This window comes from Camelus bactrianus, chromosome 13 (genome assembly GCF_048773025.1).
Source record: "Camelus bactrianus isolate YW-2024 breed Bactrian camel chromosome 13, ASM4877302v1, whole genome shotgun sequence".
In the NCBI taxonomy this organism is placed as follows: Eukaryota; Metazoa; Chordata; class Mammalia; order Artiodactyla; family Camelidae; genus Camelus; species Camelus bactrianus.
Genome location: NC_133551.1, coordinates 23,381,963 through 23,409,257, shown reverse-complemented (window position 1 = coordinate 23,409,257; position 27,295 = coordinate 23,381,963). Strand labels below are relative to the sequence as shown.

Below are 27,295 nucleotides of genomic sequence, written 5' to 3'. Positions count from 1 at the left end.
TCCCCGACACACCCTCTCTCTTCCCTCCCTTCATATAAGGTTCCACCCTCTGGAAAACAAAACTTTTTTTTTCTTTTCCTTTTCCTAGAGGGACAGACCTCAGTGAAGTTGGGAAAAGAACAGTCCATCAGAGAGTGGTTACGGCCACAGCGGCCTCTTCGGACGAAGACTTACTTGTAGCATTCTGACTCTTCTCGGTGTCAGCTTTTATTAGTGCGTGGGGCGGGGGAGGGGGGCCAGACCGGCAGACACGGACAGCCTCTGACCCTCTGGAGTTGGTATGTGATAAGCAGCCCTAGCAGTGCCATGTATTGGAAAAGCGATCAGATGTTTGTGTGTAAACTAGAAGAAAAGGACGTGCCGGAGCTGGCAGATCCCCCTGAGAAGGTGAGCGACCCGACCGACGCCTAGCCAGACCAGCTGAATCGCAGTTTCCTTGAAACACGAGCTGTTTGGGCTCCTAAACGAGTCAGAAATTACCTGTAACGGCCTCATCTCCAAACCTGGCACTTTTTTTTTTTATTACGTAGTAGCGTTAGTCAGTAATCATTGCCTCCCCTCCCCACAAGCTCACTTAACCTGAGGCATGGAGACTGTAATTTGCGAGACGAAGCCTCGAGCCTAAGGCGCTCTCGGGTACATGTGAGTCGTGCTTTTGTTCTATTTGCGGTGGTGATCGTGGCGGTCGGGAGGTCCAGGGGGCTGTGGGGAGGGACAGAACAAAGGCGCTTCTCCTCTCGCCGGGCAGCCGGCGGACGCTTGCCGGCCCTGAGGAGCGCCTCCAGGCGCAGGGCGATCCGCGCTGTCGCGGCCCCACAGCGAAACAGAAGCAGATGTGGCTCGTGGAAGGCCTCTAAGATCCCAGGGCGGGCTAGGAGGGCTATTTTACTTAAAAAACCGAAAGAAACAAACCCTGGGGTTCGCGAGACACGCGAGACATCTAGTCACTTTCAGTAGATGGGGGAAAATTGACAAAACTCTCACCTCGCTCTGGAGGCAGGACCCGTGGGTGTGTCGCGTTTTAGGTTTGAAAATCATCTGCAGCTTGTTTGAGCTCCTCAGCGGGACCCGCACTGGGCACCGCTGACTTTGTCTTTGCGCCGACGCTGACAAGGAACACACAGCAAACCCGGGGCTCCTCTGCCTAAACTCTTTGTGTCCGCGAGGACGCCGCTTGCGTTCGGCGGCGCTGGGTCCAGCGTAGGGAGCGCACCGGAGGCTCAGGGTAGAGAGCCCCGGGGATCTAGAGGTTGGGGACAGTATCTTGCCTGGTGCTGCCGGATGGAGGGAGAGAGGGAGGTGAAGAGACAGAAGTGCAGAAGTGTGGGCCCATGGAGTTCCGGGACCCCGCCCCCCCCCCAAGCTAGAGTTTCCGTAAACCAAGGCAGAAAACGCCCAGAGCGGCTGCGTTTTCGTTTAAGAGCAAAAATCCCGTAAAGGCTTGGAAATACTTGAGAAATGCGCGTTGTTGCTTTAAAACATTTTGAACGAGGTTGGGTGAGATTTTTTTTTTTTTAACGACATAAATTAAATTCAGCTGGATATTTTCCATTATTCGACCCGCTTTTTGCGCTGGTTAAAAATAATCCTTTAGTAGCTCAAATGTTGACTTACTGAGCAATAAGTGGCAATTTACACCTTAAAGAAACGAGTATAAATCACTCGCAGCTCTAATTGCTGTAAGTTTACGAAAGAACTGCTGGCTCGGTTTAATCTGAAGCATTTTCATTCAAATTGTCATCGGAACAAACACCAGGCTTCTTAAATCCCGCTGTAATTAGCTTTCAAGTATCCTATTAAACCTCTTCACCTTTCGGCCTATCCAATTCAAAAAGCCTCCTTTTAAAAATATATATGTGTCTTGCTCTTTTAATTGAGGCTATTAAAGAAATCAAGTTTCTACCCCCACCCTCTCCTCAAATCCTCTTTTCTTCTCTCCCACTCCACCCCACCCCCATGCACCCCCTTTACCCCGGTGATCCCCGCTCCGCTGTGATTGACGTCTAAAAGAAAATGCTTTGTGCCGGGATGATTGTTATTAACTTGTTATCCCCGGTAGGGGGACGGGGAACCGACGTGCGCCGGTGAGCGCTGGCGACCCGAAGCCCCGAGAGCGCGGCAGCGCGCGGGGCGAGCCCTTGGTGCTCCCGCGGCCGCCTCGCCGCGCGCTACGGCTGCGCCGCCGCCGCCCGTGGACCTCAAGGGAGGCTGCGTCGCCGTCCGCTCGCACGCTGCGCCGGGGCCCAGACGCCCAGACGGCTGCACGCGCGGCCCGGCGCGCTGGGGGCCTTCATTAAGGCGCCCCGCGTGCGGAGGAGCCGAGGCTCTGGGCCCACGTGCGGGCTCTGAACTTCTTGCCTCTGTTCCTTCCCACTTCCCCGCCCTCACCCGCTCAGTGCCTGGGGCTCATGTCGGAGGAGTGCGGGCGGCCTGCAGCCCTGGCGGCCGGGAGGACTCGGAAAGGCGCCGGGGAAGAGGGACTGGTGAGTGGGTAGGGACCCGGGTGCTGGCGAGACTGGCCGTGGGGAGGAGGCCCAGGACGAAGGGCTGCTGTCCCTGCGCTCTTTTCCGGACCCAAATGGCCCCTCGGAGAGCGGGTGGAGGTGGGGGGTCTGAGGAGGGGCGAGGTGGGAAGCTGAGCAGGTACAGCGGGCTGGGCAGAGCTGCGCGGCGTCCCCAGTCCTTTAGGTCAGGGGTCGGCAGACCGGGCGGGTGCGTGTTGTGAGCTTGTACCCGGGGGAGAGGGCTAGAGTCGAGACCTCAGGACCTGGGGGTGGTTTGGGGGAAGGGAGGGGAGGTGGTGAGGGATCCCCCGTGGGTCTGTGGGATGAGGAGAGAAGGAGGGGTCTAGAACCGCCTGAGTCCGCGCCTCGTGGCTTCCTGCAGGTGAGCCCCGAGGGAGTGGGGGACGAGGACTCGTGCTCCTCCTCGGCCCCGCTGTCTCCGTCGTCTTCGCCCCGGTCCATGGCCTCGGGCTCCGTCTGCCCACCTGGCAAGTGTGTGTGCAACAGCTGCGGCCTGGAGATCGTGGACAAGTACCTTCTCAAGGTAGGGCGGAGCTGCGAGGCCCAAGGGGAGCGGGGTTCCCCGGGAGCTCCGGGAAAAGAGAAAAGTTTATTTCCCCCCTCTTTTCCACTCAAGTTCTCGCTCAAGGTGGTAGGTTTTCTCATCACAACAGCCCCGTCGAGGGCAACTTATGCGGTAAGAAAGATTGGGAGAAGAAATCTTTAGTATCTCCCGTGTTGTTGCAAAACAGCTTGTGTGAGACACATCCTAGTCTAGAAGTGCGGATACCCCGGGTGGATGAACTGTAACCTGCCACCTACTTGTAGAGGAACTGAAGTGGGGAAACGTACCCATTCTGGAAACAGGGTCCTGCCTGATTATTTTCACCTAGTGGGTTATGGTCACCAACCCCCAATAGCACCCACACATCTGCCTGCTTATGAGGGTTCCAGGTCTGTATATGTTGACTGATTTCCCCTTTGCATTGTCTCCTTTGGTGAGAACCACTGTAACGTGCCTTAAAGGGTGTTTTCTAGACAGATATTTTTCACATAATCTTATGTTTATTTACAGTAACCTGAGGCTTTTCCAAAGTTAAAGTTCCTAGTAGCATCTAAATAAAAACGATTTTCAGAATCTTATTAAGGTTTTCCACTTCATGGTCACCCAATGATTTTTCTTTTATGTCTTCTTCCGTGCTTAGGGAAAAAAATGGAAATTGATGTAAATTTAGACAAAAAAGAAAGAAAAAAATGCCTGGGATGAAGTACTTCAAGTAGTGATTTGAGAGTTGATTGTCTGTCTTAATTTGTTTTACTTCTCAAGATATTGTGGGGGAGTTTTGGAGTACAAAGTCTGGCAGGCCAGTTATCCATGTCATTGCATGATCATAGTCGCATGTGTCTTAATCCTAATACCGTGGGTTTGCAACTTCAATAGCTTTTTAAAACCACTATTTAAAATAATGATCTCTCCTACACTGAATTAGTAGCAAACCAGTTCACTTTCTATCCCTCCCTCCACACCCCTCCCAGGTTTTCAAAAGAATTCATTATGAAGAATATGAGTTCAAAAAGCAAGTTAGTGAGTTTCTTTAAATTTCTACCTCAACATACAAAACTATTTCACCTGTGAAGTTGGAACGATACCCGGTAGATACAACCTAGATAAAGCGCTAAAAGAAGTTTTGGTGAAAACATTTAAAAAGTGACTAAGTTCCTTAATTGGTGGTTGATGCTTAAAGCTGGCAAGTTAACATGGCTTTCTCTTTAATTCTGCATTCTTAAGATTCCCATTTCATTGTTTCTAGACCTGAGCCTTTTTGGGGTATATTTCAAAACCATCTTTTGTATCCAAAACTAGTTTCTTATTTTCAGTGAGCCTTCTCAATAATTAACATAATCTTTAAGAATGTTTCTGAATGGATCTGTAAGGTGTTTAACACTTCATAACAGAGAGGATAAAGGAAAAAGTTACTAAAAAGTGACTTTTAACATACCCTCTGAAATAGAAAAAATAGTTTCTAGTGTTCATCTTTATATGTTTAAAATATGTTTATATATTGTATATAATAATTTAAGTTATCTAAATGAGTTATATAAAGCTTTCCTTTGTAACAGGACTGAAGTCCTCTATGTACAATCTTAGTCTACCCTTGCTTATAAATTTTAATACATGTACAAGAAAGCTAATTCTTATTATGTAGAAAACCAGCTCTAATAAAAGTTTGACATTTTTGTGATTATATAAAAACTCTTGAGTTCTTAACTCTCCCCCCATTTTGAGTGTTTATTCCTCCAGATAAATTTGAACTCAATCTGAGTCATTGATTTAAAAAATAACTGTTAGATCTAGTAGAATATTTCAGGGTGTAACTATTTAATATAGAAAAACACCGTATCATGAGACAAGTAAAATGGAGTTAAAACAAAAAACTATGAGAGGAGTTAGATCCATCTATTTTTTTTAACTTTTTTTTTTTAATTGAGGTGTAGTCAGTTTACAGTGTTGTGTCAATTTCTGGTGTACAACATAATCAGTCATACATATACATATACACATATATTCATTTTCATTATTACAAGGTTATTACAAGGTATTGAATATAGTTCCCTGTGCTATGTAGTATGAACTAGGCATCTATTTTATGTATAGTAAGATCCATCTATTGCCCCATCCAGTACTTCAGTGCTCTAGTCATTTTGAGTGATTTTTTTCTGGCTTGGTCCTATATATGCATACATACACAGATTGGATCAATACCAGCCATCATGGAAGGTTTGTTATCTTCACAGTTTTTTCTGTTCACCTTACTTTCCTCTCTGGAGAGGAAGTGAAATATGAAGGAATTTTTTTTTTTTCAGTAAACTTTGAGGAAAGGTGACAAACCAGGCATTACTCCTGGCTTTAGGGAGCTAGAGAGCGAGTCTATCCTTGCTTAAAAAAAAAAAAAAAAAGAGTGTGGATAAGAGCTAAATACAGAGGGTCTTAAACAGGGAATACTAAAGGAAGCTCCTTGTACTTCTAAACTTCCACTTAATGGGGCCCATCTTAGGGAAAAATAGAAAGAAAATGCATCTTCAAGGACAGCTTTCACTATTATTCATTCCTTTAATTCTGATTTCCTCAGAGTTTTTCCTATTGTTTCTTTACTATTTCCTCTGCTTTCTCCTATGTGAACATGTAGCTCTTTTATAGCAATTTAAAATTTCACTAAAATATTACTCTCGTTAGTGCTTTGCAGAGAGGCACATAACTGTAATTAGAAGCCAGTGAAACTCTTTTTCAGCTTTGAAGTACGTTTTATATTTCATATCTCAGAAAAACATGTTGAACAGTAGTGCTAATGTGATAGAATCATTGGACAGATCATCTTTATTATGAAATAGTGGAACCAAAGCTGTATTTCACAATTTCCCAGTTTTCCAATGTCCTAATTTCTATTTTAGGCATTGGATTGATTTGTAGAGCATAACTGGTGTTTTTGCCTCATTGCCATTCTTATACATGAGGTTTAAGTAAGCATTAATCTGGTTCTCAGTTCCATTTAACAAGAGCAAACTTTAGGAGCCTGCATTACAGGCAAATTCAATTCAGTACACACCTTCCTTCTTGAAGGCTAAAGTTGTGATGCTTATAGTGTGAATGCCAACTGTTTAAGGTGAGGGCGATTATGATTTGTTCCTTGAATTGAGAGTATTTCATGCCCCTACTTAGAATATAAAGTGCTGGTTTATGTCTTACTCCTTGAAGTATAAATGGCAAACAATACCTGGGTGCATTCTTAGAATCACTTAAAATGGATTTTTTTCCCTCCAGGAACCAAGTCATTAAAGTAGGGTTACCAATATTCCATGTTTTAATGCTGTTATTTAATGTTAGAAGGGAGCCAGGGCTTCTGCTATATCAACATTTAAGTCTACCTTAGCAGTTTCTATTTTGTAAGTGAAATGGATTGCCTGGCTTCTTTACAATGGTAAATATTTATCTTACAAAGCTTTTTCATTTTCCTTCTCACTTTAACTAGTGCACAGTTTATAATTATTTGGCCAAAAATTTAGATAGAGAAGGTATGTGGCTTGATTTCTTTAGTTACCATATTTCATGGTGGGAAGAATTTGGTCAAATTAAAAATAAAATACCAGTGTGTAGAACTTTAAAGTGACCAAATTTTTTCCTGTGTTTATAGAAGTTTGATTTAAAAAAAAAAAAAAACTAAATTTTTCAGAGGTAATACAAAATGTAGACTATGCTATTGTGATGTTCTGGTTGGGGTCTAAAAGACTATATATCTAATGTATATTTGCATAAATGATACCTTTTAGATGGAAGCTTTTATTCAGAACATGTGTTAAAATATTAAGGAACCAGCTTTTAAAATTGCCTGATGCATAAAACCAATGAAGGATACTCCTGAGTGTGGTGTTAGAAAGACTCCTCATTCTGCCCCTTTTTCCTTCACAGGTGAATGACCTGTGCTGGCACGTCCGATGTCTCTCCTGCAGTGTCTGCAGAACCTCCTTAGGAAGACATACCAGCTGTTATATTAAAGACAAGGACATTTTCTGCAAGCTTGATTATTTCAGGTACACTGTGAAGCTTTTTTTTTTTTTTTTACTAAGTATATACTCCAAGAAATTATTATGAGAAAAGAATTTTGTAAATAGGCCCTCTTGTCCTGTTTCACTTGCTGAAGCTCACTTTTTCTTATGTAACATTTCAAAATGAGAATGCTTCATATTTTGAGGTATACTTTGTATTAAAACAATAAAATTAGTATGTTTATATGTTTCAGGGGCTAAATATACCAAAATTAATTTTAAATAAGTATTTCCACTTTGGCTAATGAAAGTTTTAGGTTTTAAAAACAGTGAATCTTCTTGGCTGTGCATAGGTATAAAGTATGAAATATAAAATGAATTATTGTGACAAAGCCCTTTGGAAAAAGTAGTAAGACAAAATGAAGTAATTATAGAAGAAAAAATTTAAGGTTTTGTTAAGGTTTTAACAGTTTACTGTAGAATAACTCCTAGTAATGTATCTATAAAATGCCAGCAGTTTGGAGAATATGATAAGACATTCATAAGAACTGACTGTTCCAGCACTGGAAATAAAACAAGTCTAATTACATATTCTGCCTAAAAGTCCTGTTTCTTTTGTCTATTCTTTGGTCTTTGTTTTGTGAGATTATATTTGCCTAGGATATTAAATGTAACATTTTCTCTGCATGGTCTCTTTATAATAGTTTAAATGTAAAGTTTCATCTAGGATTGGAATTCAGTTATTAGTGGATAGCTGTCTAGAATTTGAAATCATCCCTAAGTATGACTTTTTAAAATTATCATAGTTTAAAATTTGTACTTCCAAATGAAGAAGAATGTTCATTGTGAAATAGGGAGTTACTACTATATAATGAAGTTTGTTATACTAATTATGTAGTTTATACTCAATTTTAAAAACTGATTTCAGAGAGTTTAGTGATTGATTTCAATAAAATTGCTAGGTAATTTAAAGCACTTCATGAAACCAAGAGTCCTTTATTTTATAAAGTTGCAGAATTTTATAATTACCAAAAACATATTTCAGGTTTACTCTCATCAGGTTTACTCTCCATTTCCTCAAAAATCATAGCAATTTGCCTTCTCTTTTTAGGATATGCTAATCTTAATTTTTTAAAGGGTGCTTTAAAGCCCTTTGAAAGATTTGGTTTCTGATACTTACTGAAAGTCTAGTTCTTCAGGATTTTTTTATACTTCATATTTTATTCTGAAATTTACTTTTAGGATTCAGTTGGCAATACCACTAAAGATATATTAATGATCAGACCCAGACACATATACGTATCTAGAGTGACGTGGACATGCCAGGCTGTGACTGCGATGGTGGCAGGGACATGCAGAGAGGGTCCAGTCACTGGGACTGAGAGAAGAAAGAAACCTTTATATCCAGAATTTCGTTAAGATTAACTTGCATTTAATGTCCAGATATGTCTGTAAAAGTTTTAGATAATATTTCCCCTTCTCCTGTAGATGGTAATGTAATAGCTTGCTCACCAAAGGAAACATTGCTGAGTTTTCTTTCCTCATCCTAGGGTGAACAAGTTCTGTCTAGTCGTTCTTTGATAATATCAATTTTAAATGTTTTAATTAAAAAATATTTAAAGCGTTTTCTAAGTATCTCAGCTTGGTTTTAAGATGTCACTGTGTATGTCTTCAGTGGTATGCCTTTGCACTTTCAGGTTTCAACCTGGAGTGTGTGTGTGTGTGTTTGTTATCTTGAGTCTCTAGGTAATTTATAAATGCATTGATATTTGATACCAGAAGGATATGGAAACTCGTGTTTCATTTATTTTTAAAAGAGAAAATGCTATCTTCCTTTAGTTAGAGTAACAATGAGAAGTTTTTGTTTTATAAACAGGTTTGAATTATGACTCTCTCTCAAGTCTTGATTGCTTACCATATTGACTTTTAAAAAGTAATTGATTCCTGTTTCATTTTCAAAAGATTTAAATACTTGGGTTAATCCAGTGGGTCTAATGTGTTAGTTTCATCTTGGAGTGATGAATATCTCACCAAGCATTAAAATCTTCACCTCCTGCCCTTCTATTTATGTAGAAGGTATGGAACTCGCTGCTCTCGTTGTGGGAGGCACATCCATTCTACTGACTGGGTCCGGAGGGCCAAGGGGAATGTCTATCACTTGGCGTGCTTTGCCTGCTTTTCTTGCAAAAGGCAACTTTCCACGGGAGAGGAGTTTGCTTTGGTGGAAGAGAAAGTTCTCTGCAGAGTACATTATGACTGCATGCTGGATAATTTAAAAAGAGAAGTGGAAAATGGTAAATATATACTTAAAATACTTTTGAGTCTTTTGGGACAGTGAATACAGGGATAAAAATGATTTTTCCTAAGGTCATCTTAATGCATTATTTTGTGCAGTGTAATTGTGGTGAAACTCATTAAGCCCTCTACTGTTAGTGATGGTCTCCATCTGTTTATTTACAAGAGGAGCCATGACATGTGTGTTAGCTTTGTGCCATATTCTCAGAAAGCAGCCTTGAGTGCAGTGTTCTGTTTTGCTTTTTGTAACCAGTAGTTTCCATGTATTTGCCTTTGTAAGGATGAACCGTAGACATGCACATCCAACTTTTTGCACTTTTGACTAGATATACAAGCCTACAAATGAAATATCGTTTCCACAGTATATTTCTAGTGTGTTTTAAGACTTTAGGGATTTGGCAACCTAGAAGATGAATACAGTTTCATACCAAACCAGGAGATGCAAGAAACCTATTATACTGTATGACTGATGAACCTATTTGAGTTAGAAACATGTATGGTGTGTTTCTTTTTAAATGCAGGTAATGGGATTAGTGTTGAAGGCGCCCTCCTCACAGAGCAAGATGTTAATCATCCAAAACCAGCAAAAAGAGCTCGGACCAGCTTTACAGCAGATCAGCTCCAGGTAGACATGACAATGAATTTATGATTTTTGAAGCCCCTCCCCACCAAACAAACAAACAAAAAAAACAAACTGAAATTAACAAAACCAGACAACAACAACAAAACAATCTCTATGCTGTCTAAAAACATTTTTATGTTTTCAAAAAGGTTAACCTGTCTTTTTGTGAGAACTAACTTGTTAAATGTATGAAAACATTTTCCTAAAATGTTTATCAGTATTTTGAGAGTCATAATATGATATGAGCTAGTCATTCAAGTTTGTTTCCCTGGGGTTTGTTGGTATTAACATCAAAGTGGAAACAAAATGTTGATCTGTCCTGACTGCCTGATAAAAATCGGTTTAACTCAGGTATTTACATTACATTCTAATTGTGATAGAAGACAAAGAATTTTAGAACTCTTAACAGAAAGACATATAGTATGTGGGTCTGTGGGACACTAATGTGTTCATCTTTTTTTAACAAACCACATTTAATGGTCAAAACTATACATTTTTGAGTAGGAAAGAATTGAATATGCCTTCCAATAAACAGGAATCTATTGATTGACTCCAATCAAGTAGACCCCTTCTTGTTTTTAAAGATAGTAGAGGGAGTAATCCTATAATTTGTTGCTAAAGATTATGTCCCCTGAAAAGGGATGGCTCATTTTCAACTTAGTTGCCTTAAGTATAATTGTCATAAGTTCTATTTGTGCAAGCTGTTAAAAATAATGAAGTAATTACTCCTTGCTTTATATTTAAGTTTATACATATAAGGATTTTTTTCTTGCATTTTTTCAGATAAAGAAATCAGTTTTCCCAAAGATTAAGGCAATTGAGTTATTAAGGGGACTGAATTATTTGTTTTACATTAAGGTGAAATAACATTTGTTGAGCACCTACCATGTACTGCTGGGTGCTTTATACATAGTAGCCGTTTTAGCTCAGACTTTAAAGGACATTTACACAATATTAACAACTCAAAGTAATTTTTTGAAAAATCACATAATAATATTCTAAGACTTGTCAGTATTTAAGATGAATGCAGTAAAAGTGTTTCAAGAGAGAATTTTTATTTTGAGAACAAGAAAGGAGCCTTGATATGACACAAATAGTCCAAAGGAACTTAATGGCATTGGAAAGCAATCTAGCATTAAAATCTAGATCCATTCTGAAAAATTTCCAGGTGATTGTGCTGGATTTCTTAATTTAAGCATCAGCTACATGGTCAGTAAGTAAGAAGTGAAAGATAAGGCAATTGAAAGAAATGTCTGAATCTTGCTTTTCTGTAAGCCTCATTTGGTTGTAATAAAGATCACATAAAGCTCTAAGTTAGGAGGTGAGACTACCTATGGGAGACCTGGCAGCAAAATAGCTAGTAGCTAAAAGGTGTCTGAGTTAAGATAGAATGTCTAATATAAATACATTCTATTCTTAAAATGGGCTGTTTCCAGGAAAGTCTGGCTATAATTTTAATAGTCACAAGGCTGATCATTTTAGTTTGATATAAAAATTTAATAGTAAAAGGATAAGTGTGCAAATTTGAAACCACTTTAGGTAGATACAGTCTCATATAGGAAGATAGGTACAGATACTGACTAAATAGAAAGGGAATAATATTCGTGGAGGTCTTTGTACGCCAAGTCCTGTGCCAGCGTTTTCTCTACACTGTCTCTTTTATCTTACAATAATCCCATGATGTAGGTAGCCTCATCCAGGAAGTGCAGGGACTCCCCTCAAGGCAGACCACCAAGGGAATGACAGAGAAAAGATTTCGACCCTGCTCCTCAGATTTCTAGTCTTTTCATTTTTCTTGGCCTCCCGGGAGACCAAGAGTAGAACTGTGCCTTAACAAAACTCCACCTAATGGCAGTGGCAGCTAAAATGAGAGTGAGAATCTTGTAGATCACCTTATAGTTTTAAATTGCAAATTTGCATAAACAATTTAAGTCATGCATTATTATATGAAAATGTGATCTGATTCATAAGTTTAAAAACATTGTATCAGAATCATAGGTTTTTTAAAATGAGAGCAGAAATTATATACTTTCAAAACATGTTCTCATTTATTCAATATTTATTAGTATCTATCTATACCAGGAGTGGCTGAAACAAATGAGACACAATCCTTCTTCTCAAGAGGTTCTTTGTAGTTTAGGAATCTAAGATAGCTTGAATCATTATACTTTGCCAGAACATCTAATAAATCAGGCAATGTAGCTCATTGTCAAATTGTCCTAATTTTCAAAAAGCTGAATGTATTCAAGTAGTGCTTGAATTCAGCAAAACAATAAAATATAGGTCAAGGAAGTCAAGGGTATTCATAGAGTACCTGCTCTGGACAGAGGAGAGTTAAAATGGGAGGAATAAACAAAATAATTTTCCCCAAAGCTTCTTTAGAAACTTATGGGAAGGAAAAATAGTTTAAGACTTACAAAGTAGAATATTATTTTATGTTGGCAAAAACATTTCAAATATTGTCTCATTTGTAGAAATTGTATTTAAGAAGTTACTGCCAGTGTTATGGTTTGTTTATTGTGGTTGGAAGCACCTGCTCAAGGATTATTAATGGTAAACATGCCAAGGTTAGCGCCTACTTTAATCTACTTTCAGATCAACTTGGTTGGCTGCTACCATGCAGACTCCTGACATTTCTGGTAGACTTCCTGCCCTTAAAATGATGTATCTACAGAAGCTCGCTCCTTGACCATGTTAAAAGAGCTCAGAAAAGGAGCAGGGTGGGTTCTGGCATCGTTAGTAACTGGAGAGTAATGAAACTAAGTCAAAATTAAGAGTTCTTTTGTGAGACTAAATACTGATAAACACATCTTACTTTTCCTTTAGCATATTCCAAGTTTTTCTTTATTCCTTGATGAGAAATTGCTTTAGTAAATGTCTTTTGGTTCCATTATTAAATTGTGAATTTGAAATGCATTTGTGAAAAGCATGCTGTTTTTGTTTCATAAGTGATCAATAATGGCCTTACAAGCAAATCTTTAAATATCTGTTCAGCTTTTTCCCTTGAAAAATTAAAAAACAAAGACATAATTAATCTGCTCATTTTTTTTCCTTCTTGGAATGTTACTTGCTCAACTACATATAAACATACCTACATACATGAAGATATTAAAGTAACACATTTGGAGTAGGAAATGAAGTGAACTGGGTGAGGTTATGAACTTTCAGGCTGATTCTGCCCATTTTTAAAGCAAAAATACACATGGTTTTGTTTACAGTGATAGATGACAAGTATATAGTTGGACAAGAAGCCAGAAATACCTTATTCTAGAAGAGTCACTATCTGAGAGAACTTAACTGAATAAATTATATAATTTGTAACCTCATAAAGTTTCCTGGAGCAACATTGGTCTTTTTTTCCACATCATCTTCAGATTTTCCTCGCATTGTCAGAGTTATTCTGTCACAAACTCTTAAGCACATACCATGTGACAGGAAGGGGGATTAACTCGTGGGGATGTGAAGAATAAGACGTTCCCTTTGCCTTCAAGAAGCTCGCTTTCTGCTGTGGGAAGCTAGACCTGCTAATGAATTATGTAGCTACCTCGTGACAAGTGCAGTGGCAGAAGGTAGTATTACATGAGGAGTATGGCGGAGATTGCAGTCCATTTCGTCTGTTGGAAATGGCGTTGAGGTCAGGAGTACTTAACGTCTTTAGGTTACCCGCATTGCACGCCCACAGACATGCACCATCATGTTGAATGCCAGACTCCCCCCTCTCATTCTTTATAATACTTTCTTCATATTTTGTAATACTTCCCTCTGTTGACTTTTAAGTAGTAAAGTTCAAATATCCCACTTGATTCCAGTGATTCCCTTCTCTAAAGAATCCAAAGCCCTTGGCGTGTGCATTTATTCTGGTACTTCTCCCCCACCCCCTACCCTCACTCCACGCTTCTCTTTAGCTTGTGTTGTTGCTAATAACTGGCATGTCCATATCTTTCTCCCAGGAAGTTGAGACCAGATTCCAATCCAAAGGTTCATAGTAGATTCACCTGGGAGTTTTTCAATCTAGAAATGTCTAGGTCCTAGGAAATCCTTATTCAGTGAGCCAGTGGGTATCTTTTTAAGATCCCAGATACTCCTTTGCATAGAGCAAGTAGTAGAACAATTAATGAAGGAGTCAATACAATTAAGTGGAATCCATCTGTTGCACTGTCTACTATTTGCAGACTGATCATAAAAATTGTTGTAGGGGACTTGAACCTATTTAACTCAGTAGAGGTTGAAGATATGATTTTTGTATTTTTAAGTTTTTTAATGCTAGCAATTTTTAACAAAATGGAAAAAACAGCAAATAGACTTATACTATTATGCATTTTATTTGTGGGCTGTAAGAATGGAAGAAAAGGTGAGCTTATTTTTAACAGCATAGTTGAGAGACAAATTTTCATGTTGAAATTTTTTTTTAAGATTTCAACATAGTTTGTGTGTAAATTTACACAATATGCATTCTTTTTATTTATACATACTTCCTTATACTGATTTTTAAGTAATAAAATACAAGTATCCCATTTTCTTATGCATGTCTTATCTCTCTTGTCATCAAAATGCAGAAGATGGAGCTGCTTATTTTTAGCTATTTACTACCTGCATTTTTTAAAAAACAGGTTATGCAAGCACAGTTTGCTCAGGACAACAACCCAGATGCACAGACCCTCCAGAAACTGGCAGAAAGGACAGGCTTGAGCAGACGTGTGATACAGGTGATTATTTTAAGAGATGCTAAAAGTTTATTCTAGAACTTTATAACTGTGCATTGGTTTTCTTTTGTGAAGAAATGTCAAAGCATCAGTTTCCCATTTTAGGTCTCTTCTCACTAAATCAGTTCTTTTGAACCTGATAATTAGCCTGCTTGGGCTAGGCTGCCATTTGTTAAATGAATCTTTGCACAAGTTACTTCATTCATTGCTCACAGCAACCCTAGGATCCTTAGGCTAAAAAAGACAACTTTGATTCCTAGGTTGTTTCTGAGGCCAGAAATTTTTTCTGCTTTTCTATGATTGTGTATGCGAGTGAGTGTGTGTGTGTGTAGGGGATGCTGATGGTCTGTGTTAAAGATCCTGGTAGAAGGAGTGATGTGAAAGAAAACCAGGGAAGGATGAGTTAGAGCAAATGTGTTGAAAGATAAAATTTATGTTTGCAGATTGTAGGAGATGGGATAGTTGGAGCTGAACTTGGAGAGGCTTGTGAATGTAGAATTCTCTCCTGAGCAGGAAAAAGCTGTGATACTGTGACTTTAGGAAGAAAGGGCTGGTGAGAGTACATAAGAAGAATTAGTGTTGGGAGAAACTGATAGAGACAGGCACATTAGCTAGGATGCCCAGCAAAGTAGTGATTTTTTTTTTTGAATGAAAGATTCTTTAAATTCTATACAGCTTTATAATTTTCAAAAGTTTCACACACATGATTTCCTATAATCCATAATAACCCTTTTTTTCCCCTATACCCTTATATTGCCCCTACCCTTTTCCCTCTCCTTTCTGGTAACCACTAGTTTTTTCTCTAAATCTGTGAGTTTACGTCTTTTCTGTTTTATTCACTAGTTTGTTGTGTTTTTTAGATTCTACATATAAGCAATATCATACAGTATTTGTCTTTCTCTGACTTACTTCACTTAGCATAATGCTGTTCAAGTCCATCCATGTTGCTGCAGATGGCAAAATTTCATTCTTTTCTACGGATGAGTAGTATTCCATTGTGAGTGTGTGTTTGTGTGTGTGTGTGTGTGTGTGTGTATCTCACATATTCTTTATCCATTCATCTGTTGATGGACACTTAGGTTGCTTCCATACCTTGGCAATTGTAGATAATGGTGCTATGAATGTTGATCTTTTTGAGTTAGTCTTTTTTGTTTTTCTCAGGTACATAACCAGGCATGGAATTGTTGGGTCAAGTGGTAGCTCTATTTTTAGCTTTTTGAGAAACCGCCATATTGTTTTCCACAGTGGCTGCCCCAAGTTACATTCTCACTAACAAAGTAGTGATTTTTTGAAAAGAGACTTAAGTGAGGTAATGGCCTAGAATTCATTGGGAAACCTTTTAATGACTAAACATTGATGGCAGGTTCTGGATGCTAGAGAAACAAGAAAAAGACCTGGATGCTATAGTGGGGAAGGAGAGAGAAATCAAAGATGACACTTAAATTTGAAGTCAGAATATCCACGGAAATGGTGATATTGACAGGAGTGCTAAAGTTTTTAAAACAAAAAAAGCTGGGAGGGAGGTGAATTCCCTTCTGGTTCTGCTGATCGTGCAATGATGATGGCAAGTGAGTATGTAAACAGATGTTTTAAAGGATGAGCAGGGCTCAGATCCAATGCCATGAAATTGGGTAAGATGCTTTGGAAAGAGATTATGAACAGTAAAAAGTGAAGAATGGACTTAACGGAGAGAGCAAGGTAAGGGGTGCTGTTTGAATTAGTTACAACCAGAATCAAGGAATGAATTTGGCATAAAAGCATCCTGGAGGCCCAAGGATTGAGGTGGGTTCAAGATGGAGGTGGTCAGCTGTGTCAGGATCTTATATTTCCCTCAGATTAGGGAATTGGAAAATAATTTTAAATAACACTTAAGGTTAAAAAGAGGAATTAATAATGCAAGTAATTAACTATCGAGATGAAGTTCGATGGCAGAAACGTTAAGTACAACACTGCACATAGAATGTTTTATTTCTTAAATTAGGTGGTTGGTAAGCAGGTGTTTATTCTTCAGCTTGTTCCTAGTAAGCCCGAAGTATTTCATAGTTTAAAAAAATCATCTGTACCAAGAAGCCAGTGGAAAAGACCTGATGGTACTGCAGCTTCTCTAAAGACCCAGATTCCCAGTGGATTTGGTTGAGTGCAGTGTAATGAGGTTCTCTGAGGAGGCAAGTCCCATGACCTCAGTACTTTTCAAAAGTCCAGGGTATTGTGTTTATTTCCGAGTGCTGCATTTTAGAAAGGGACTAACAAGGAACCATTGTGAAAAGAGTGCTCCCTTTAGAGAGAGGTTAAGGTTGTGAAAGTCTAGAAATAATGTGCTGGTATTAATGGCAAGAGGGATATTTATCTGGAGAAAAGATTAGGAGGTGGTAGGGGAAGGAATACTACAAACCGAGTAGATGTCTTTAAATATACGTGAAAGGCTGTCCTGCCGACAGCAGGACCAGGTCTCTGCAAGGGGATGACAGAAGAAACCGATTTTACTCACAATGAAGAATCTTCTCAGTATCCAAGGCTGCAAAACTGGCATGGGCTCCCACTGGGGTAGTGAGTTTCCTGGAAGTGACGCTTCCTTTGCTGAGGTAGTTCAGATGCAATGCCCTGAGGGTTCTCTAATCTAAGGCACTATACTTCAATGACAGTGGCTGCTGCAGCTAAGTCAGATTCATGATTATTAGGTTTTAGATTATTTTGAAGTTGGAAGCAAATGAAAATGGAGGATTTTCTGAGAGCTTTTCTTATTATTTGAAGAAGTAAGGACCCCAGACAGATATCTGTCTTGTGATTTCCAGGTATTTAGGTCACCAGTATTACGAGCAAGTTAACTTGATTCCAAGCACTAAAACTAGGAGAATATATTGTTGGATAGTGGTGGCTTTTAATATGTGAAAATTGAATTTAAATATTCTTGATAAGACAGCAAAGGAAGGAATGCTAGCATGCATATATAAAGTGTGTGAATATATATATGTGTATACAATTCAGATATATAGTCCTTCACAGTATCTTTGAGGAATTAATTACTGCGATCTCAAATGGTTGTCATAACCTCTTTCTTGAGCCTACTTTCTAGCATTGAGCACACTTTAGAAAAATTAGAGATTTGATTACTAGGCCTTGATTATAATTTGCAACCTAGGTTACCCAAAGATTAGGTAGAAACAGTGGTCTGACACACGGAGATAATCTCACCTTTACCAGTTAAAGTCTGCTTAGTGAGACATAATAGAGCAGATCATCACTGAACTGAAATCACAGAATAAAGATGGATGATTTTACTTTTAACTCTCTGCATCCAGATACAGCCATTGTTCACCTATCCTTACAGAGAGGTGAATTATGAGTTGTGTATCTTATGGAAACAAGATAAAACATTGCTATTTCTTTCGATCAGTGTGCCAGGAATTCTCTTTCTATATTAAGATCTACATCAGTTTTACTGCTGCACATACTGAGCATAGCACGGTTTATTCTGTTTATTTCCAGTTTTTCGCTATCATAAAAATGCTTCGGTGAACATTTTGTATACACCTTGCATATTTGTTCAGTAGTTCCCATAGGATAAATTTCTAGAAGTAGGATTGTTGCATCAAAAGATAAAACATTTTTTAGGGCCTTTAACTGATAATACAAAAACCACCTTGCAGAAAGGTCATAACCAGTTTATTCTGCTTCGTATGAAATTTCCCTCTCCCCAGGGCATGCACGTCTTTAAAACTATCATTCTTCTACATCCTTTTCAATTTGGTAGTCAGAAAATTGTTTTCATTTGTATTTCTTTTATTATCAATAAACCTAACATGTTTGCTTATTTTGTAATTTTAAATTGTTTTTAGCTCACTTTTCTATTGGATTATTTCCTTTCTCTCCACTTACTGCTTTTTATTCTGTTTATCATGTTAAACACTCATGGTTCATCAATTTCCTTTTCATTTATTTTTTTTCACATAGAACTTTTACATGGTTCATCAATTTCCTTTTCATTTATTTTTTCCACATAGAACGTCTATATTTTTGTTGAATAACAAAATCAAATCTCTCAACATTTTTCTTCTCGTAACTTTGGCCCTTTTTATGCTTCCCTACCTGAAGAGTATACCGTGTTGGTTTTTGTTCCTTAAACACTTACTTACACCTAAACTTTAATTTATCTGGAATTGACTTTTGGTTACATATTGTAAGGTAGATATCTTTCTATTTTTTTTCCTCCCAAATAATTAGTCAGCTTTCTCTAAGTCAGTATTTCCCGGTTATTTAAAGTTCCATCTTTTTCATACATTAAATTCTCGTATTTGGTTCTTTGGGTGTTTTAAGAGATTCCTTTTATGCGTTAGTCTTTTCTTTTGCAGAATGTCTACATGACCTACTTTCAGCTTATGTATCTCACAGTTTAAAACCCAAAAATGTTTCCAGTATGTTGCTCAGAAGAAAATTTAATTCTTGTCAGAAGTTTACAAACCAGGAGGAGGAAATTTTAAGTCAGTGAAGAGAGTCAAAAGGACTTGTATTTGAATCCTGAAGCTAGGCAGCCCTCATGTCAGAAGTTACTTTCTGACATCTGGAATCCTTAACTGTATTTTGCTGTGCAAGTTACATTACACTTTGTTCTCAAACCTCTCTCTGCTTAATTACCTGTTATCTTTCCAAGGAGCTATTTGAATTGGCATTAAGGTAGTTAATCTATTGTTCATGTCATGCCTTCATATTTATTGACAAAGTTTGGGATTAAAAAAAGTAACTGAATAGGTTCTATCCAATATGTATGTATGTAATTTATTGGAAACAAGATACTTTGAAGAGACTCTGGGAATCCTAGTGCCATCTATATTGGGTTATATGCAGTGCTCTGGGGTGCATGTCTTCAGGAGCTTTCCTCAGGGAAAAGGCAGGTGGCAGCAGTCCCCGCTTACAAGTTGGAGAAAGTGTATGTCTTTTTGGCTGTGTGGGTGACAGCAGTGGCACCTGTTGTTAAGAGAACTGTGACTGAAGGCTTTGGGTATGGTCTCTGTGTAGGTATCTAAGAGTCCAACATTCCAGAAGTTAGGGGAGAAGGCTGGGACTTCTCACTTCTTTTCCTTGATCAGTGCCTAAGTTTGTTCCTGAAATACTCCTCCGGTGCAACATCTCAGCCACCTGCTGAAAGCTGCATACCCCATTACATTATTAGTTTTTATTGCTTTGTTTTTAATCCTGAGTTTATACTTTGCAGCCTTCTGTTTTTGAGTCCCAAGGGCAAGGTGTGTCTTTGAAATCAGGTCAGCTTTTTTCATCTAAATCTTTTTTACAGCTTCCTTCTGTTTCACATTATTCCGGCCTGATTCCCTTGTGCCATCAAGTAACTACCTGTCAGCCCTGGGCCAACTTATGCCCTTAGCCTTATGCCCTGATCCCCAAATGTTCTTATCCTAATTTCCTTAAAGATTTTACCCCTCCACTTCTCTCTCTTCTTATGACAAAATTGTTTGGAGTGATAGCAAATCAATGCTATTGTATTTTAATAGAGTAACAGTTTGTAGGCAAGTTTTATCTAGGAGCAGGGAGTTCAAATGCAGGTAGCTTAGTTACTGGAAGCATCCTGGGCAGTCTAGCCTTCCTTACGCTGACCTGCCTGTCCAACTGTGCTTACCCAAAATTGGCTTCCTTTATTTCTGCAATAGAGTGGACAACAGGGTGGTTAGCTCTTTACATTTTGTGAACTTTTCTACCAGTGGATGTGTTTGTATTTTATCCTGCTTAAATATCGCTAGTTGTTTCTTATTGTAAGCCTGACCTTAACTTGTTTCTTTAAGAATAACCTATGTATTCACCAAGGGAAATTGAACTCAGCAGGTTAAAATGTGACTGGAATAACTGAATCAAGAGGTTTGTAGAAAGCTTTAAGTTCTCAGTAGGAATTTTAGTCATTTGAAAAAGGATTTAAAGTAAGTCCAGCAGGTGTCTGAGAATACATTTAGTCGTTTATTTATTTATTTTTTAAATTTCTGACTGAAAGGTCTTTTCCTGTTTTCTTCCTCATCCCAAATGCCATTAGTAAAACCAAGGAAACTTTTTTGGAGTTCTTGAATCCCTTCCCCATTTTTATTTTGGAAGATGCTGGTTTAGTATAGAATCAGGTGTTAAGTAAATCACCACATAGTTATTATCTGGACAAAGAAAATGTGCAAAGATTGTGCAAGATAATTATGCAAAAATGTTTTTCTTGTGTCCAGAGGATTTTTTTGGGGAAAAAAAAAAAGCTTATTTAAAGGTTTATACTGTGCTTATATGGTAGAGTAATTGAGGTTGCATTCCTTGTTAAATCGAGCTGATAATGTGACGTAGCTGCATTGCTTTTTCCCTCCCTCCCTCAGGTGTGGTTTCAGAACTGTAGAGCACGTCACAAGAAACACGTCAGTCCTAACCACTCCTCCTCTGCCCCAGTCACAGCAGTCCCGCCCTCCAGGCTGTCACCACCCATGCTAGAAGAAATGGCTTATTCCGCCTATGTGCCCCAAGATGGGACGATGTTAACTGCGCTGCATAGTTATATGGATGGTAGGTATCCTAATATTTAACAGCTGTCTCCCAAGCAATCAATTACTGGTAACTTCTAATAGTATATGATTGATAAGATTCACATTTTGAAATATTACCTCAGTAGCAGCTGAAAAATACTGTGGGGAGTGCAGTAGGGAGCAGAACTACCCAACATTCTTACTTCCGTGATTACCTTTTAAGGGGCAAGTTTAACACTCACCTCACAGCTAAAATGCAAATGTGATAATAACTCATAGTGCTTGATTTTTAGGAAAACATTTTTTTGTTGTTTAATCTAATCATATTTAAACAACTTATTTTCCTATGGTCACAGAAAGTATTCACACTCAGATTTTTAAATTGGGGTTTGCTGAATTTTGTGTTAAAGAAGCTTTTTTTATTGAAGCAAAACATACATACAGAAAAGTACACACATAAGTATTCAGCTTGATGAATTCACAAAGGGAGCATATGCATGTAAATGCCACCCAGACAAAGCAGTAGAACATAATTAGCACCCAGAAGCTTTCCTGATATCTCCTGCCAATCATTGTCTTCTTCCTCCAAGGTAACATTGCCTTGACTTTGAAAATCATGTCTTCGTTTCCCCTATTTTGTACTTTATATAAATCAAAACATACAGAATGTATTCTTGTGTCTCACTTCTCTCAACTACAGTGTTTATGAGATTCTTCTGTCTTGTGGCAAGAATCAGTGATTTGTTTGTTTTCATTGTTACACGGAATTCCACTGTAGGAAAATATACCACAGTCCACTTCAGGGTTGATAGGCATTTGTGTTTTTTCCAGTTTGGGCTTTTATGTATATACTGCTGTGGACTTTCTTGTGCATGCCTTTTAGTTCACACTTCTATTTGGTATATACCCAGGAGTGGAACATTGGGTCCTGGCTACACATACACTAAACTTTAGTTGATTCTGCCAAAAAGTTTCCCATGGTTGTTGAACCAGTTGACCCGCGGACCAGCAGCACATGAGAGTTCAAGGTGCTCACATCCTCGCTAATACATGGGATGGTGTGACTACTTAATTTAGCCAGTTTGATGGCCGTCTAGTGCTGTCTCATTGTTTTCATTTGCCTTTGCCTCATGGCTGCTGAGATTGAGCATTTTTTCGTTGGGCATTTGCATATCATTTTTTTGAAGAGCCTATTTATAGTTTTTGTTTGTTGGTCTATTGGCTTCCTTTTTTTTTTTTTTTTTGGTTTGCTTTAGTTCTGGCTATATTCTGCATATAAATAAGTTTTTGAGGATTATATGTGTTGCAAATATCTCCTATTCAGTGGGTTGCCTTTTTTTCCTCTCTTAAGGGTACATTTTGTTGAGCATAAGTTCCTAATTTTAATGTAGTTCATCTCATCAGTTTTTTCTTCTTGGGGAGTGCTTTTTTTGTGACCTGTTCAAGAAATTGTTTCTACTCAAAGGTAATAAAGATATCCCTCCTATGTTACCTTCTAGAAACTTTGTTGTGCCTTTGACATTTAGATTTACAGTCTATCTGGAATTGAATTTTGTATGTGATGTGAAATAGGGAGCAAAATTTTTTTTTATGTTTATGAAGGTACCAGTTTCCCAGCTGCTTGACTGCACCACATTTGTCAGAAATCAAGGGTCCAAATAATGTATGTCATTTTCTGTACCCTCTCTTCTGTTTTATTGGTCTCTTTATTTTTGTATCAATACCCACCTGTTTTAATTATGCTAAGCCCATAATTCTTGATATCCAATAGTACAAGTCTTCTTACTTTGTTGTTGTTCACGTTTGTATTGCTTATTCTTGACCCTCTGCATTTCCATAAATTTTTCCATCAAAAAAAAGGAAAAGAAAAACAGTTGAGATTTTGATATAATCTGTTAGATCAATTTGTAGGAAACTGCCACTTAGTAATATTGTCTTTGATACTATGATCTTGGTCTGTCTTTCTATTTACTTAAGTCATCTTCAAATACTCTCTTCTATTCCAGAGTTTTCTGTTTAGTAACTTGCACATCTTTTGTTAGGTTTATTCATGAGTGTTTGTTTTGATGCAATTGTAAGTGGTTTCTCTTCTGTATGTGGAAATCTAGGTTGGCAGCCTGGCAGCTGTGTTCTTTCAGCACTTTGGTGATACGAATAATGTTGTCTTCTAGCTTCCAGGGTTTCTTTTTAGTATATAGATAGTTAATTACCTTGATATCACTTAACTGCTGAAGTCAGCTGTTGACCTTATTCTTGCTTCTTTGAAAGTGAATGTCTTTTTTCCCGAGCGTTTCTCTTTGGGTTCGGTTTTTAGTTTTATTATAAGGTGCCTTGATAGGCGTCTTGACTGTGTAGCTTGATGTATTTCATTATGGAAAAGGATCAGCTTTGTCTCTTCAAATATTGTTTCTGCCCTTATTGAAAAAATTCTTATTTTCCAGCCTTTTGCCCTTCCACATTTTCAGTCTTGATATTTTATTCTCACAAAACTTTTCCAGTTCACCAATTCTCTATGCTGTAAAACTCATCCACTGAGTTCTGAATTTCAGTTATTATGTTTTCAGTTTTAGAATTTCCATTTCATTCTTTTATATAGTTTCCAATTCTATGCTGGAATTATCTATTTTATCACTTTATTCCTTAATAAATTTGTTATATTAAAGTTTATATTTAATAACTCCAACATCTGGATCTTTTGTGGGTCTGTTCTATTGTTTTTTTTCTTTTTTGTTTCAGCTGAGTCATGTCTTCTTATTTGCCTTGTTATTTTTTACTGAACTCCAAATGTAGGATATGAAAAGTTAGAAATAATTTGAGGCTCTGGATGAGATCTCCCACCAGAAAGGATTTAATTTTGCCTGTGGCAGGCATTTTTCAGGGGAAGATCAAGTTAATCCAATCAGGCATTGGTCCTAACAAGGGCTGGTATATTTCTGGGTCATTACTCCTTGGATTTAACCCTTTGGGATCCCTAAAAAAGCCTGTGCTTTGTTTTTGTTGTTTTAAGCTAGAGCTTCTCTTCAGTGTTCTTCACCCCCAGCCAAAGTCTAACTCTTGAAAACTCTGCTAAACTTCTCAGCCTCTCAGACATTCCTTTTCTTTTAAAATTGTTAATAAACTTGTGGAGGAAAATTAGCCTTGTTTTATTTCCCTCCTCCTCTGGAATCTGACTTTGAAGATTCTCCCTACCTTGGTATCTTTCAGATGCCTTCAAACAGATTAAAAAAAAAAATGTTTCCAGCTTTCTTAGTTGCTCTCAGAGGGAAGTTTGGTTTGAAGCAACACAGTCCTTACTGAGAATGGAAACTTCATTTTAAGGTTCAGTTAAAGAAAAATCAACCTGTACCGTAGTTGCCCTTTACTTACACTAGGACTAAAAAGGTGTGTGTTCACGTGAATGACCGTGGTGTTGCCTGAGTCAGATGTGTTTTGATGTATGTTTAAGCAAGAGACAGTTAAGCATTCACAAGTGAGAACTGGTGGTGGGGGTCATCCTCTACAGGCACCTTCATATGAGAGCTAGCAACATCTCTTCAGACAAAGCTCACGTGTGTCTCTAGCTGCAGGTAAAGTGCAGTGAATGGGGTATGGACGGAGGACATTAAAGTGCCAAAATCTTGTGGCCCCAAATAAAGATTCTGGGGTAAACCATCCCTGGATTCTCATTTAATACTTTATTCACTATGCTGAATAAGCTAATGTTCCTGCTGAGGTCAGTGGAACTAGTGTAGCTTGGTGCCCTCGGCTGTGATAAGTAATGAAAGAACATTGACTTGGATTGTTTATGTCTGTTTTTAAATCAGTTTTATTTACCCTACAAAACTGATCCACAAATCTCTTTCTATTTTGTAGCTCATTCACCAACAACTCTTGGACTCCAGCCCTTGTTACCCCATTCAATGACACAACTGCCAATAAGTCATACCTAATTCCTTTTTTTTTTCAGGGATAGAAATGATTAAGGATATAAACTTGTCATTTACTATGTATAAAATACCATTGAAAAGATATTAATGTTAATTTTTTATTTAACACCCAAAGCATTTCCAACATCACTTTGCTGCCCAGGTATGTATCTCTAGTTGGCCTGCAAGACACTTTTATTGATTCTTCATTTTTTTTGTAAAGCTTATGTTTACAAGAAGAAAACAAATCAAAACCTTTTTTTTAATTGTATGGAAATGGTTCACTCAAGTGTGTATCTGTTAATTTATTTGTCATCAAAAGAGCACTTTGCCTAAAAGAAAGGACTGACAAGTGTGCAAAATGTTTACAATCCTTTGTGAAATTGTAGTTTATCATTAGTTTGTATCTGTAAGTTATTGTTATAAATATGACCTGTATTTTTTGTTATATACAACTTTATACTTTGAAGCTTGTATCTGTGAATTTGCAACTGAAATTTATTTTGCCAATGTTTTCTGAATGAACTGAATAAAGCTTCTGTTGTAGCATGCCATGCAAACACATTATTGTGTTTGTGGTTGATGAACTATGGCTGTACATAACACTATAGTTTAAAAAGCCCACCAATATAAGTTTATTAAACATTTTCCATTCTTGTGAAAGTTTCAACCAATTTATCCTTTTTGTGTGTGTGTGTTTTCAGCAGTAAGTTGACTTTAGTCTCTTTCAAACATAATTCTTAATTCTAAAAAGTCATTCTGTTTTGAGCTGTGTTGTGAGTACATTTTAATGGAAAACTTGTTTGTGGATGATTGCATTTAAGAAAAGAATACATGAAAATCTCTAATTTGGCAAATTGTCTCTTTTGAACTAGCTAATAAAATTAATGTGAAAGAAAAGGCAGAGCACTTTTCAAAAATGACCTTTTTGGGGTGTCCCAGGTCAGAAATAAAATGTAAGCAATAAGAATATATTCCTTCAGGGTTGAAAAAGGAGAGCTAGAAGTATTTGGGGTTTGTGATCAACATTTCTAGAGCAGAGACTCTTTACTTTTTCTTCCTAGTGAACCCTCTTTAGGGATTGTGATTCTGAGAGCTGAAATCTAAACCTCAGGACTTTACCCTATGTAGCAGTGGACACTTGTCTCGGAATTACAAAAGTAAGTAGTGCCACCCTCACTTATTTTTGGGTTTAAAGAACTTAATCCGTACGCACTTCTTGTCTTTCATATACCAATCAGAAAAAGAAAAAGGTGGTGAGAAAAAAATATTAAGAATCTTAAATTTGAGTCTTTGTTTAACTTGGTGGATTCACATCTGGCTGAGGACTGGAAGTAATAGTGGAGTATTTGTAATTCTATTCTAGCAATCATAAATGCAACCAGAAAGCAATCATGTGGATGTCAGTAACTTACTATCTGCCTCAAACCAGAAGCAACAAACCTAAGTTTCACTAGGGGAGAAAAGAGCAGAAACATTTTATCTTATTTTTTTAAAACTTGCTACTCCAGTTAGAATCCTTTTGGCCAGAAATAAACATAGCCAATAGTCACTCTATCTGATCTTGTGAAATGGATGCCAATCCCTTGAATTTTGCCTACCTGTCTCAGGCACGAAGTGGTGAGGTCAGCTTTACCTTTACCAGATGTGGAGGAGAGCTCTTGTAGTCTAGCCAACCTCTGTAGCAGCTCATAGCGTTTCCCAGCTGCATATAATTGGCACCAGTTAGTTGGAAGATGCTTGATTATGAGTGTTTTTTCTCTCTTTCATGTCTTTTTCCTGTGTTCACTACCCTCTGACTGTTCAGAGAAATTTTATAAACCAGATCACTACCCTATTCAGTTACCAAGATGAATGCTCAAAGTTGAAGTAAAATTTCCGTAACAGAAAATACAAAGCTGTCAAAATGAATGAGACATATATCCAGCATATAAAATTGTTAATAATAAAATGACATAGATAAGGAAGCACTAAAAATTTTTGCATGTGATACAAACACATGACTATGTTTTCATTTTTATCAGTGGAAGTCAGAGATCCTAATTTTGTAACTTTAAATTAGGGAAAAATGTATTTCCATATTAGTAATACTCAGTGTAAGCATGAAGGCACAGTACCTATTTGCTTGAAATTGGTAATCAAACAACTTTTGTTAGGATTGGAAGAAGACTTTCTATTGTTGGACTAGCAAAGACCTGGGTAACGAATAAGTTATCTCTTAGGCATTCAG

The 27,295-nt window shown here is 37.9% G+C and overlaps 1 protein-coding gene across 2 annotated transcripts; it reads left to right on the top strand.

The window, feature by feature from the left end:
* On the top strand, nt 1-25,885 carry LHX8 (LIM homeobox 8). Of its 2 annotated transcripts, none has more exons than XM_010963395.3 (9): nt 1-387; nt 2,397-2,483; nt 2,887-3,048; nt 6,970-7,091; nt 9,120-9,340; nt 9,863-9,966; nt 14,574-14,669; nt 21,017-21,200; nt 25,013-25,885. In XM_010963395.3, exons 1-9 carry the CDS (start codon nt 307-309, stop codon nt 25,087-25,089), a joined length of 1,134 nt encoding a protein of 377 aa, XP_010961697.1. In that variant the 5' UTR covers nt 1-306; the 3' UTR covers nt 25,090-25,885. The 2 variants fall into 2 exon arrangements, with proteins under 2 accessions (XP_010961697.1, XP_010961696.1); XM_010963394.3 differs by having other exon boundaries at nt 1-642.
* Nucleotides 25,886-27,295: the final 1,410 nt, after the last annotated feature.

What these genes read in the sequence shown, in the direction of transcription:
- LHX8 (XM_010963395.3), top strand. Translation starts at nt 307, where the DNA reads ATGTATTGGAAAAGCGATCAGATGTTTGTGTGTAAACTAGAAGAAAAG. An exon ending in TGGCAGATCCCCCTGAGAAG is followed by an intron (nt 388 to 2,396) that starts GTGAGCGACCCG and finishes TCACCCGCTCAG; the next exon opens with TGCCTGGGGCTCATGTCGGA. An exon ending in GCTGCATAGTTATATGGATG is followed by an intron (nt 21,201 to 25,012) that starts GTAGGTATCCTA and finishes TCTATTTTGTAG; the next exon opens with CTCATTCACCAACAACTCTT.